The sequence below is a fragment of the Oncorhynchus tshawytscha genome, linkage group LG06 (genome assembly GCF_018296145.1).
Source record: "Oncorhynchus tshawytscha isolate Ot180627B linkage group LG06, Otsh_v2.0, whole genome shotgun sequence".
NCBI lineage: Eukaryota > Metazoa > Chordata > Actinopteri > Salmoniformes > Salmonidae > Oncorhynchus > Oncorhynchus tshawytscha.
In genome coordinates, this window is record NC_056434.1 from 23363012 (window position 1) to 23376303 (window position 13292).

Here is a 13292-nt window from a genome sequence, read left to right on the forward strand (position 1 = left end):
CAAACATAAAGATATAAAACTGTATTTTTTTGTGAAGTATCAACAACAAGTGGGACACAATCATGAAGTGGAACGACATTTATTGGATATTTCAAACTTTTTTAACAAATCAAAAACTGAAAAATTGGGCGTGCAAAATTATTCAGCCCCTTTACTTTCAGTGCAGCAAACTCTCTCCAGAAGTTCAGTGAGGATCTCTGAATGATCCAATGTTGACCTAAATTACTAATGATGATAAATACAATCCACCTGTGTGTAATCAAGTCTCCGTATAAATGCACCTGCACTGTGATAGTCTCAGAGGTACGTTAAAAGCGCAGAGAGCATCATGAAGAACAAGGAACACACCAGGCAGGTCCGAGATACTGTTGTGAAGAAGTTTAAAGCCGGATTTGGATACAAAAAGATTTCCCAAGCTTTAAACATCCCAAGGAGCACTGTGCAAGCGATAATATTGAAATGGAAGGAGTATCAGACCACTGCAAATCTACCAAGACCTGGCCGTCCCTCTAAACTTTCAGCTCATACAAGTAGAAGACTGATCAGAGATGCAGCAAAAAGGCCCATGATCACTCTGGATGAACTGCAGAGATCTACAGCTGAGGTGGGAGACTCTGTCCATAGGACAACAATCAGTCATATATTGCACAAATCTGGCCTTTATGGAAGAGTGGCAAGAAGAAAGCCATTTCTTAAAGATATCCATAAAAAGTGTAGTTTAAAGTTTGTCACAAGCCACCTGGGAGACACACCAAACATGTGGAAGAAGGTGCTCTGGTCAGATGAAACCAAAATTTAACTTTTTGGCAACAATGCAAAACGTTATGTTTGGCGTAAAAGCAACACAGCTCATCACCCTGAACACACTATCCCCACTGCCAAACATGGTGGTGGCAGCATCATGGTTTGGGCCTGCTTTTCTTCAGCAGGGACAGGGAAGATGGTTAAAATTGATGGGAAGATGGATGGAGCCATATACAGGACCATTCTGGAAGAAAACCTGATGGAGTCTGCAAAAGACCTGAGACTGGGACAGAGATTTGTCTTCCAACAAGACAATGATCCAAAGCATAAAGCAAAATCTACAATGGAATGGTTCAAAAATAAACATATCCAGGTGTTAGAATGGCCAAGTCAAAGTCCAGACCTGAATCCAATCGAGAATCTGTGGAAAGAACTGAAAACTGCTGTTCACAAATGCTCTCCATCCAACCTCACTGAGCTCGAGCTGTTTTGCAAGGAGGAATGGGAAAAAATTTCAGTCTCTCGATGTGCAAAACTGATAGAGACATACCCCAAGCGACTTACAGCTGTAATCGCAGCAAAAGGTGGCGCTACAAAGTATTAACTTAAGGGGGCTGAATAATTTTGCACGCCCAATTCTTCAGTTTTTGATTTGTTAAAAAAGTTTGAAATATCCAATAAATGTCGTTCCACTTCATGATTGTGACCCACTTGTTGTTGATTCTTCACAAAAAAATACAGTTTTATATCTTTATGTTTGAAGCCTGAAATGTGGCAAAAGGTCGCAAAGTTCAAGGGGGCCGAATACTTTCGCAAGGCACTGTATGTGTGTGTGTGTGTGTGTGTGTGTGTGTGTGTGTGTGTGTGCGTGCGTGCGTGCGTGCATGCATGAATGTGTGTGTACTCACCTCTAGCACATATTCACTTGGTTTCCCCCCCTTGTTGGTTACTCCCCTCAGCTCTATCCTCTCTATGTTCACTGAAATACAAACAAATGATCATTCTCATTATCTGATAACACTGTCTAACAAACTAAGAGCATCATGTGCTTTAGAGTCCTACATTATACCATGCTAGAGTATGGTAGCACATGCTAGACGAAATTGAGTGATTAGTGGTACTATTAGCTCTGCTGTAGGTTGTGCCTTCAAGGCTGATTCAGCCACAGACACATGTTGTTTTGGCACCAAATATATGTAATTAAATCAAATGTCTGAGTTCAGAGAGGGAAAATCACAGGGAATGATATCACCTGGTGTTCATTTAAACACATTAAACACTTGAAACTGGCAATCTCATAGAACCACAGGAAAATTGGAACGAGTTCAGAGGAAGACAGAGAGAAAGAACAAAAAAAGACTAGAGGGAGCATACAGATAGAGAAACTAGATAGAAAGAGAGAGCAATGGAGAGAAACAGTGACAGGAGGATCATCTAGATTTATGGTTGGATTAATGGCACATTTCAAGGATCCTGCCAGTGACATTTTGGAGAGAGATTCAGAGAACACACACACCCTCTGAAATCTCATACACAACACTCATAAACACACACACAGTAGATTACACACACACACACACACACACACACACACACACAGGTCTGTGTGTTAAATATACCCTGCAGACTCAGCACTTCCTCTGTTGTGTATTAGCATTGGGAGAGGTGCTAGCTAGCTGAATGAAGCTCTGTGCTGAAAGCCTCCTATCTGAGGGGATCAGAAATGACTAAATATTGTGAAAAACCTCCCCCGTCACTACTTCCCCAGAGGGTTGGGTCTCAGTCAGGCCAGGAAAGGGCCTCTCCCCTGGCGGGCAAGTGTGAACTTATCTGGAATGTTTTGAGGAGCAGAGCAGAAAGTCTATAGGCCTCCTCATTGTAAGACTGCTTGCCTGCCTGCTCCTACCTAACCACCCACTCAAACCTTCATTACTCTTGAGAACTTCCATCAAGATCAATACAGAAGCAGCAGGGTCGAACCCATTGTGTGTGTGTGTGTGTACGTGTGTACACATGTACACGTGAGTGAGTAAGTGAAAGAGGGTATGAACAGTGTGTAGAAAAGAAAAGTGAGTGAGTGAGTGAAAGAGAGAGTAGGGACAGTGTGCAGAAAAGAAAAGTGAGTGAGTGAGTGAAAGAGAGAGTAGGGACAGTGTGCAGAAAAGAAAAGTGAGTAAGTGAAAGAGAGAGTAGGGACAGTGTGTAGAAAAGTGAGTGAGTGAAAGAGTGTAGGGACAGTGTGTAGAAAAGAAAAGTGAGTGAGTGAAAGAGAGAGTAGGGACAGTGTGCAGAAAAGAAAAGTGAGTAAGTGAAAGAGAGAGTAGGGACAGTGTGTAGAAAAGAAAAGTGAGTGAGTGAAAGAGAGAGTAGGGACAGTGTGCAGAAAAGAAAAGTGAGTAAGTGAAAGAGAGAGTAGGGACAGTGTGCAGAAAAGAAAAGTGAGTAAGTGAAAGAGAGGGTATGAACAGTGTGTAGAAAAGAAAAGTGAGTGAGTGAGTGAGTGAGTGAAAGAGAGAGTAGGGACAGTGTGCAGAAAAGAAAAGTGAGTGAGTGAAAGAGAGAGTAGGGACAGTGTGCAGAAAAGAAAAGTGAGTAAGTGAAAGAGAGAGTAGGGACAGTGTGTAGAAAAGTGAGTGAGTGAAAGAGAGAGTAGGGACAGTGTGCAGAAAAGAAAGGTGAGTAAGTGAAAGAGAGAGTAGGGACAATGTGTAGAAAAGTGAGTGAGTGAAAGAGAGAGTAGGGACAGTGTGTAGAAAAGAAAGGTGAGTAAGTGAAAGAGAGAGTAGGGACAGTGTGTAGAAAAGTGAGTGAGTGAAAGAGTGTAGGGACAGTGTGTAGAAAAGTGAGTGAGTGAAAGAGAGAGTTGGGACAGTGTGTAGAAAAGTGAGTGAGTGAAAGAGAGAGTAGGGACAGTGTGTAGAAAAGAAAGGTGAGTAAGTGAAAGAGAGAGTAGGGACAGTGTGTAGAAAAGTGAGTGAGTAAAAGAGAGTGTAAGGACAGTGTGTAGAAAAGAAAGGTGAGTAAGTGAAAGAGAGAGTAGGGACAGTGTGTAGAAAAGTGAGTGAGTGAAAGAGAGTGCAGGGACAGTGTGTAGAAAAGAAAGGTGAGTAAGTGAAAGAGAGAGTAGGGACAGTGTGTAGAAAAGTAAGTAAGTGAAAGAGAGAGTAGGGACAGTGTGTAGAAAAGAAAGGTGAGTAAGTGAAAGAGAGAGTAGGGACAGTGTGTAGAAAAGTAAGTAAGTGAAAGAGAGAGTAGGGACAGTGTGTAGAAAAGTAAGTAAGTAAGTGAAAGAGAGAGTAGGGACAGTGTGTAGAAAAGAAAGGTGAGTAAGTGAAAGAGAGAGTAGGGAGTGTGTAGAAAAGAAAGGTGAGTAAGTGAAAGAGAGAGTAGGGACAGTGTGTAGAAAAGTAAGTAAGTGAAAGAGAGAGTAGGGACAGTGTGTAGAAAAGAAAGGTGAGTAAGTGAAAGAGAGTGTAGGGACAGTGTGTAGAAAAGAAAGGTGAGTAAGTGAAAGAGAGAGTAGGGACAGTGTGTAGAAAAGTGAGTGAGTGAAAGAGAGAGTAGGGACAGTGTGTAGAAAAGTGAGTGAGTGAAAGAGTGTAGGGACAGTGTGTAGAAAAGAAAGGTGAGTAAGTGAAAGAGAGAGTAGGGACAGTGTGTAGAAAAGTGAGTGAGTGAAAGAGAGAGTAGGGACAGTGTGTAGAAAAGTGAGTGAGTGAAAGAGAGTGTAGGGACAGTGTGTAGAAAAGAAAGGTGAGTAAGTGAAAGAGAGAGTAGGGACAGTGTGTAGAAAAGTGAGTGAGTGAAAGAGAGAGTAGGGACAGTGTGTAGAAAAGAAAGGTGAGTAAGTGAAAGAGAGAGTAGGGACAGTGTGTAGAAAGGTGAGTAAGTGAAAGAGAGAGTAGGGACAGTGTGTAGAAAAGTGAGTGAGTGAAAGAGAGAGTAGGGACAGTGTGTAGAAAAGTAAGTAAGTGAAAGAGAGAGTAGGGACAGTGTGTAGAAAAGTGAGTGAGTGAAAGAGAGAGTAGGGACGGTGTGTAGAAAAGTGAGTGAGTGAAAGAGAGAGTAGGGACAGTGTGTAGAAAAGAAAGGTGAGTAAGTGAAAGAGAGAGTAGGGACGGTGTGTAGAAAAGTAAGTAAGTGAAAGAGAGAGTAGGGACAGTGTGTAGAAAAGTAAGTAAGTGAAAGAGAGAGTAGGGACAGTGTGTAGAAAGGTGAGTAAGTGAAAGAGAGAGTAGGGACAGTGTGTAGAAAAGAAAGGTGAGTAAGTGAAAGAGAGAGTAGGGACAGTGTGTAGAAAAGTAAGTGAGTGAAAGAGAGAGCGGGGACAGTGTGTAGAAAAGTGAGTGAGTGAAAGAGAGAGCAGGGACAGTGTGTAGAAAAGTGAGTGAGTGAAAGAGAGAGCAAGGACAGTGTGTAGAAAAGTGAGTGAGTGAAAGAGAGAGTAGGGACAGTGTGTAGAAAAGTGAGTGAGTGAAAGAGAGAGTAGGGACAGTGTGTAGAAAAGGAGTGAGTGAAAAAGAGAGAGTAGGGACAGTGTGTAGAAAAGTGAGTGAGTGAAAGAGAGAGCAGGGACAGTGTGTAGAAAAGTGAGTGAGTGAAAGAGAGAGTAGGGACAGTGTGTAGAAAAGTGAGTGAGTGAAAAGAGAGAGTAGGGACAGTGTGTAGAAAAGAAAGGTGAGTTGAGAAAAAGTGAAAGAGAGAGTAGGGACAGTGTGTAGAAAAGTAAGTAAGTGAAAGAGAGAGTAGGGACAGTGTGTAGAAAAGTAAGTAAGTAAGTGAAAGAGAGAGTAGGGACAGTGTGTAGAAAAGAAAGGTGAGTAAGTGAAAGAGAGAGTAGGGAGTGTGTAGAAAAGAAAGGTGAGTAAGTGAAAGAGAGAGTAGGGACAGTGTGTAGAAAAGTAAGTAAGTGAAAGAGAGAGTAGGGACAGTGTGTAGAAAAGAAAGGTGAGTAAGTGAAAGAGAGTGTAGGGACAGTGTGTAGAAAAGAAAGGTGAGTAAGTGAAAGAGAGAGTAGGGACAGTGTGTAGAAAAGTGAGTGAGTGAAAGAGAGTGAAAGAGTAGGGACAGTGTGTAGAAAAGTGAGTGAGTGAAAGAGTGTAGGGACAGTGTGTAGAAAAGAAAGGTGAGTAAGTGAAAAAGAGTAGGGACAGTGTGTAGGGACAGTAGGGACAGTAGAAAAGTGAGTGAGTGAAAGAGAGTGTAGGGACAGTGTGTAGAAAAGAAAGGTGAGTAAGTGAGTGAAAAGAGAGAGTAGGGACAGTGTGTAGAAAAGTGAGTGAGTGAAAGAGAGAGTAGGGACAGTGTGTAGAAAAGTGAGTGAGTGAAAGAGTGTAGGGACAGTGTGTAGAAAAGAAAGGTGAGTAAGTGAAAGAGAGAGTAGGGACAGTGTGTAGAAAAGTGAGTGAGTGAAAGAGAGTGTAGGGACAGTGTGTAGAAAAGAAAGGTGAGTAAGTGAAAGAGAGAGTAGGGACAGTGTGTAGAAAAGTAAGTAAGTGAAAGAGAGAGTAGGGACAGTGTGTAGAAAAGTGAGTGAGTGAAAGAGAGAGTAGGGACAGTGTGTAGAAAAGAAAGGTGAGTAAGTGAAAGAGAGTAGGGACGGTGTGTAGAAAAGTAAGTAAGTGAAAGAGAGAGTAGGGACAGTGTGTAGAAAAGTAAGTAAGTGAAAGAGAGAGTAGGGACAGTGTGTAGAAAAGAAAGGTGAGTAAGTGAAAGAGAGAGTAGGGACAGTGTGTAGAAAAGAAAGGTGAGTAAGTGAAAGAGAGAGTAGGGACAGTGTGTAGAAAAGTAAGTAAGTGAAAGAGAGAGTAGGGACAGTGTGTAGAAAAGAAAGGTGAGTAAGTGAAAGAGAGTGTAGGGACAGTGTGTAGAAAAGAAAGGTGAGTAAGTGAAAGAGAGAGTAGGGACAGTGTGTAGAAAAGTGAGTGAGTGAAAGAGAGAGTAGGGACAGTGTGTAGAAAAGAAAGGTGAGTAAGTGAAAGAGAGAGTAGGGACAGTGTGTAGAAAGGTGAGTAAGTGAAAGAGAGAGTAGGGACGGTGTGTAGAAAAGTTAGTAAGTGAAAGAGAGAGTAGGGACAGTGTGTAGAAAAGTAAGTAAGTGAAAGAGAGAGTAGGGACAGTGTGTAGAAAAGTGAGTGAGTGAAAGAGAGAGTAGGGACGGTGTGTAGAAAAGTGAGTGAGTGAAAGAGAGAGTAGGGACAGTGTGTAGAAAAGAAAGGTGAGTAAGTGAAAGAGAGAGTAGGGACGGTGTGTAGAAAAGTAAGTAAGTGAAAGAGAGAGTAGGGACAGTGTGTAGAAAAGTAAGTAAGTGAAAGAGAGAGTAGGGACAGTGTGTAGAAAGGTGAGTAAGTGAAAGAGAGAGTAGGGACAGTGTGTAGAAAAGAAAGGTGAGTAAGTGAAAGAGAGAGTAGGGACAGTGTTTAGAAAAGTAAGTGAGTGAAAGAGAGAGCGGGGACAGTGTGTAGAAAAGTGAGTGAGTGAAAGAGAGAGCAGGGACAGTGTGTAGAAAAGTGAGTGAGTGAAAGAGAGAGTAGGGACAGTGTGTAGAAAAGTGAGTGAGTGAAAGAGAGAGCAGGGACAGTGTGTAGAAAAGTGAGTGAGTGAAAGAGAGAGTAGGGACAGTGTGTAGAAAAGTGAGTGAGTGAAAGAGAGAGTAGGGACAGTGTGTAGAAAAGTGAGTGAGTGAAAGAGAGAGCAGGGACAGTGTGTAGAAAAGTGAGTGAGTGAAAGAGAGAGTAGGGACAGTGTGTAGAAAAGTGAGTGAGTGAAAGAGAGAGTAGGGACAGTGTGTAGAAAAGTGAGTGAGTGAAAGAGAGAGTAGGGACAGTGTGTAGAAAAGAAAGGTGAGTAAGTGAAAGAGAGAGTAGGGACAGTGTGTAGAAAAGAAAGGTGAGTAAGTGAAAGAGAGTGTAGGGACAATGTGTAGAAAAGTAAGTGAGTGAAAGAGAGAGCGGGGACAGTGTGCAGAAAAGAAAGGTGAGTAAGTGAAAGAGAGAGTAGGGACAGTGTGCAGAAAAGAAAGGTGAGTAAGTGAAAGAGAGAGTAGGGACAGTGTGCAGAAAAGAAAGGTGAGTAAGTGAAAGAGAGAGTAGGGACAGTGTGTAGAAAAGTAAGTGAGTGAAAGAGAGAGTAGGGACAGTGTGTAGAAAAGTAAGTGAGTGAAAGAGAGAGTAGGGACAGTGTGTAGAAAAGTGAGTGAGTGAAAGAGAGAGTAGGGACAGTGTGTAGAAAAGTGAGTGAGTGAAAGAGAGAGTAGGGACAGTGTGTAGAAAAGTGAGTGAGTGAAAGAGAGAGTAGGGACAGTGTGTAGAAAAGTGAGTGAGTGAAAGAGAGAGTAGGGACGGTGTGTAGAAAAGTGAGTGAGTGAAAGAGAGAGTAGGGACAGTGTGTAGAAAAGTGAGTGAGTAAGTGGGGAAAGTGAACTTGACGTGTGTGCTTCTGGAGTGTGGACAGAGGAGGAACTACAGTACTATATGTCATGCTGTCTGTGCTGAACCCTCTCTCCTGTGTGGGCTCCTTACCCTGCCCATATTCAGACCATACAGAACTGACAGTAGCCAGAGACAATAGCACTGACCTAATATCACTCTCACTCACAGCATAGTTTACACAGACACAATCCCATCCTTAGTTTAGTTTAGCATATCACCCATGTTACCGTAAGGCAACTGAAAATTCATCTACTCCCTGAAAACAAATGGTTATTTGACTTAATTGAGATGAGTTGGTATAGTCTGATCATACATAGCCAAAGCCTGCCTGTGGAGCATTGACCATGCACATTCACCTGTTATCTGTTAGGCGTATATTCTCACAGACAAACTGAGTGCTGCTATCTTAGTATCTTTCCAGATTCAGAGCATTGCACTACAGGTGACCTACTGGCAAGAATTGCTCTTCTTTCACTGTTTAAATCGCTTAGTTACATGGACTTATTTGAGGTTTCTAAAATATGCTCGTCATTTTTCCCATGACTGTCTGGTGTAGACAGGAGGGCAGTGTGTATTATTATCTGTGTTAAAGCATCACTCTCCGAAAACAGAGTGAAGGCGAAGTGATGAGAAAGAAAAAGACATTGACTGCTATTCATATCTCATAACTAAAATAACCTAATAACCCCCTGAGGACAAGTATGTCAGTTAACTCCTAAACCAACAACAACCACTTCAGCCAAGAGATCCTCTCTGGTCCAAACTGATGCGTAGGACCAACTTCATCCAAAAACTTCTTCCAGTACTGATAATGGGCCAGATTTCCTATTTGAATTGAACTGTGATACAATGTTTCTAGGGATTTCCTAAGTCTGTAGTCTAAAAACCCACTAAAGTGAAATTAAACATATTACGAGCACTGAGGAAAATAAGGACGGCCAACTGACATCAGTCCAGGAACAGATCTGGGGACAGCTTGTAAGATTTAAAAATCTATGCACCTTTCTGCCCTTTCTCACAGCGCTAGTCTTTCAAAATACACCATCTTAACCCAAAAATCATACCTCTTAATGTGCAAACTCAGTTTATCTACCACACACTAACTCCTCCCTCCACCCACCACTCAGCCAAAGCTGAGCCCACAGATCTCCAACCTCCTCCAACACACACATCCTCAACCTAAGGGACAGAGTACATCTCCTCTCAACCACATCCTGTACTACACAGTAGTAACCCAAGCCATGTACTCACATGTAACCTAGTCATGTCCCGGTCCTTCTCACCCACCCAGGCAGTCCATCTCCTTCAGCACCCTGTCGCATACCAAGCCACCATGACCAGGTCATCCCTCTCCCTCAGTCCCCTGCTCTGCCACCCTGCCCCCTGTCAGGTTGTCCCTCTCCCTCAGTCCCCTGCTCTGCCACCCTGCCCCATCAGGTGGCCCCACTCCCTCAGCACTGTGCCCCTCCATTAGCCCCCTACCCTGCCAATCAGGTGACCTGTACCCTCTGCCATGCCACCCAGCCTCTCCCTCAGCACCCTGCCTGTTCTCAGTAGGTAGTAGGTGCAAGAGTCTCCATATGCCTGGTGCCAGACTCATTAATCCAGGGCATACTACCATTCTAACAGATCTGGTTACATACTATACCTATACCCTGTGCAATACACTGGCGCACAGAGACACACAAAGTAACTAATCAACAGTGACAATGTTTGTATTTTTTACATTATCAGCACATTTCATGTATGAAAATGACACCAAAACCAAGATGGCATTACAAAGTAAGTAATTCACTATCTACATGTTTGAATAACAAGTGCACCCTCGCTGTTGTGTGTGTGAGTGTGTGGAGGTATGTTTGTCCTGCTTTGTGCTGTGTGATGACAGGCATGCAGCCCTAGCCATGAGGAAGTGTAGCTTGCCCAGCATTGGGTTACCAGAGAGGGGAGAGGCCAATCCTACTGAGTAACGGAGAAACCTGCTCCTTTCAAAGCAATATCAGCCCTCATCTTAATCTGTTCCTCTAACAATCAACTCCTTAATCCTCTAACACCCTTAACTATCAACCCATACTTAAACTCCCCTCAGATAGAATACATTCCTACACACTGACTCATTATACCATTATACAGTTTGTGTAACCTGAGTTCAAAATATTACATGTAAGGTAGTATCTAAATTATTAATGGGGTACCAGTCCTTTCTTGGACAAAATTGGTAATCTAAGTAGGCCTGACTTGTGAGTTATTTACAATAACTCTATAAGACAAACATTTGAATAATAGTAATAAATTAATAAATTGATGAATATGAAGGTATGAATTCTTTGAGAATCAATTGGAGTTCTTTCCCAAAATAACTAGACAAATACAAGTTCTTTATACAGTCGTGGCCAAAAGTTTTGAGAATGACACAAATATTCCTTTTCACAGTCTGGTGCTTGGAATCATTGTTCTTCCTATGTCAACCATGGTTACCTGCAAGGAAACACGTGCCATCAGCATTGCTTTGCACGAAAAGGGCTTCCCAGGCAAGGATATTGCTGCCCTGATATGCAATGTCTCCAAACCCCCTCTGATTTTAAATCAAGATCTGGTTTTGGTATTTTTCATTTAAATGTACGCAGCCTGTTGTCAAAAATTGATGGGGTTAGGATTTGGGCTAAATCAACTGATGCTGATGTGTTTTCTGAAACCAGGCTCAGCAAGTCTGTTTTTGATAAGGATATTTGTATAAGTGGTTACAATGTTTATCGCACTGATCGGGTTAAGAAAGGTGGGGGTGTGGCTATATATGAAAAATCTAAATTCCATGTAAGTGTGGCAAAGACTGAAACTATTTGTAAACAGTTGGAATTTCTTGCTTTGAATGTTGAGGTTTCAAAGGGCCTTTCTATAACTGTGATTGGCTGTTATAGACCCCCCTCTGCTCTCGGTGATGCATTTTCTTCTTTGACGCACCCTTATGTCTAAACTTCTTTACAGTGAAATGATCTTGATTGGTGATCTCAACTGGTGTTGGTTAAAGCCGGTGTCTGATGATTTAAAAATGTTTTGTAATTCTATGAATCTTACCCAGTTGATTAACTCACCCACTCGCCCAAATCTTAAATGCCCAGATACATCTACCCTGATTGATTTGATATTGACAAATGTTCCACATAAATATTCTGCGGTTGGTGTTTTTTGTAATGATTTAAGTGACCATTGTGCTGTTGTTGCTGTTAGAAATACTAAGGTTCCAAAGACAAACCCACGTTTTATTCATAAGAGAAATTTGAAGTGTTTTAATGAGCAGGCTTTCTTTCTGAATTTGTTTTATTTTGACTGGAGCAGATTGAGCTTATCCCTGATGTGGAAACTGCCTGGAAATTCTTTCATGTTGGTTTTTCCCAAATAGTAAACAAACATGCCCCATTCCGCAGGTTCAAGGTTAAAGGGCGGGATAATCCATGGTTTTCTTCTGAGCTGTCTTGTATTATTCACGACTGTAATCTAGCCTGGGCTAAAGCAAGGAAATCATGTTCTGATGCTGATTGGCTTATTTTTAGGCAGTTACGAAACAAGTGTTCTTTTCTTCTCAGGAAGGCCAAGTCTGAATATTTTATGTCTGTTACCACTGACAACCTGAAGTTTTGGAAGGCTATTAAGTCTATGTCTGGTAACAATAATGTTAATGAATTAGCGTCATGTGTTTTGAAGGACTCTGTTGCTATGTATGACAAAACTGAAATTCTGAATTGTTTCAATGAGCACTGTCCTCTGTCTCTGTACAACCCTGTGTGTATGAACCACTGAGAGCTGGTCAAACTTTTGCCATTCTCAGTGCAGGTGGTACATAAAGCCCTAAAATCCTTAGATCTGCAGGTCCTGATCTTTTGGATCCCTGCTTTTTAAATCTGGCAGCTGATTTCATAGCTGAACCACTTACACATCTGTTCAATCTAACCCTGGAATGTAATGAAATTCCAAAGATCTGGAAATCAGCATTTGTCCTACCACTTTTAAAAGGGGAGATCCAACTATTCTAAATAACTATAGGCCAATCTCAAAGCTGTCACCCCTGGTGAAAATACTTGAAACCCTTGTAAGTGAACAGCTGAAAGAGTTTTTATTTACTAACTCTATTTTATCAATATACCAATCGGGCTTCAGGAAGAAGCATAGCACAATTAAAGCAGCCATGAAGGTATTAAATGATATCACTGAAGCCATTGACAAACAACAGCACTGTGTCTCACTTTTTATTGATCTCTCTAAGGCTTTTGATACAGTTGATCATGCTATACTAAGGCAGAGATTGTCGAGTGTAGGTCTTTCGGAGCATGCAGTTGCATGGTTTGCTAACTATCGGTCTGATAAAACTCAGTGCACTCAATGTGATGGGCTTCTGTTTGTTAAATTGTCTGTCTTGAATGGTGTGCCCCAAGTCTCTGGACTTGGTCCTCTCTTATTCACGATTTATATAAATGATTTAGACAAAAATGTCCAAAATGCACAACTTCATTTTTATGCTGATGATACTGTTATTTACTGTTGTGCCTCGTCTCTTACAAAAGCTTTCCAGAACATGCAAACTGCTTTTTATACTGTTCAAAATACCTTGTGTCAATTGAAGCTTATTCTCAATACTGACAAAACTAAACTAATGGTGTTTTCTAATGCAAGATATAGACCTCTGAACCTTTCACCTATTACTACCTGTCAGGGCAAGGAGATTGAGGTTGTAACCTCATATAAATATCTTGGAATTTTAATTGATGACGGCCTCTCTTTTAAATTGCATATTCAACAACTTACAAAAAAATTGAAGCTGAAATTGGGATTTTATTTTAGGAATAAGGCCTGTTTTTCTTTTGAAGCCAGAAGGAGGCTAGTATCAGCTACATTTATGCCTTTACTAGACTATGGGGATATTTTATATATGAATGCTTCCGCTCAGTGTTTGAGATCAATTGACACTCTTTACCATGGCACTTTGAGATTTATTTTAAACTGCAAAACCCTTACGCACCACTGCACTTTGTATACCAGGGTTGGCTGGCCTTCTCTAGTCACTCGTAGGCTCCGTCACTGGTATACTTTTATTTACAAAGCCATTTTGGGTTTACTATCTTT

At 41.6% G+C, this 13292-nt stretch overlaps 1 protein-coding gene across 1 annotated transcript in view; it reads right to left on the reverse strand.

Annotated features, from left to right (window-relative positions):
* The window catches only part of LOC112252253 (zinc finger CCHC domain-containing protein 14), a 41916-nt gene that overhangs the window by 14788 nt on the left and 13836 nt on the right, over positions 1-13292 (reverse strand). The window contains exon 3 of the mRNA XM_024423333.2: positions 1653-1723. Within this exon, the coding sequence (XP_024279101.1) occupies positions 1653-1723 (71 nt within the window). The remainder of the gene's footprint in view (positions 1-1652; positions 1724-13292) is intronic.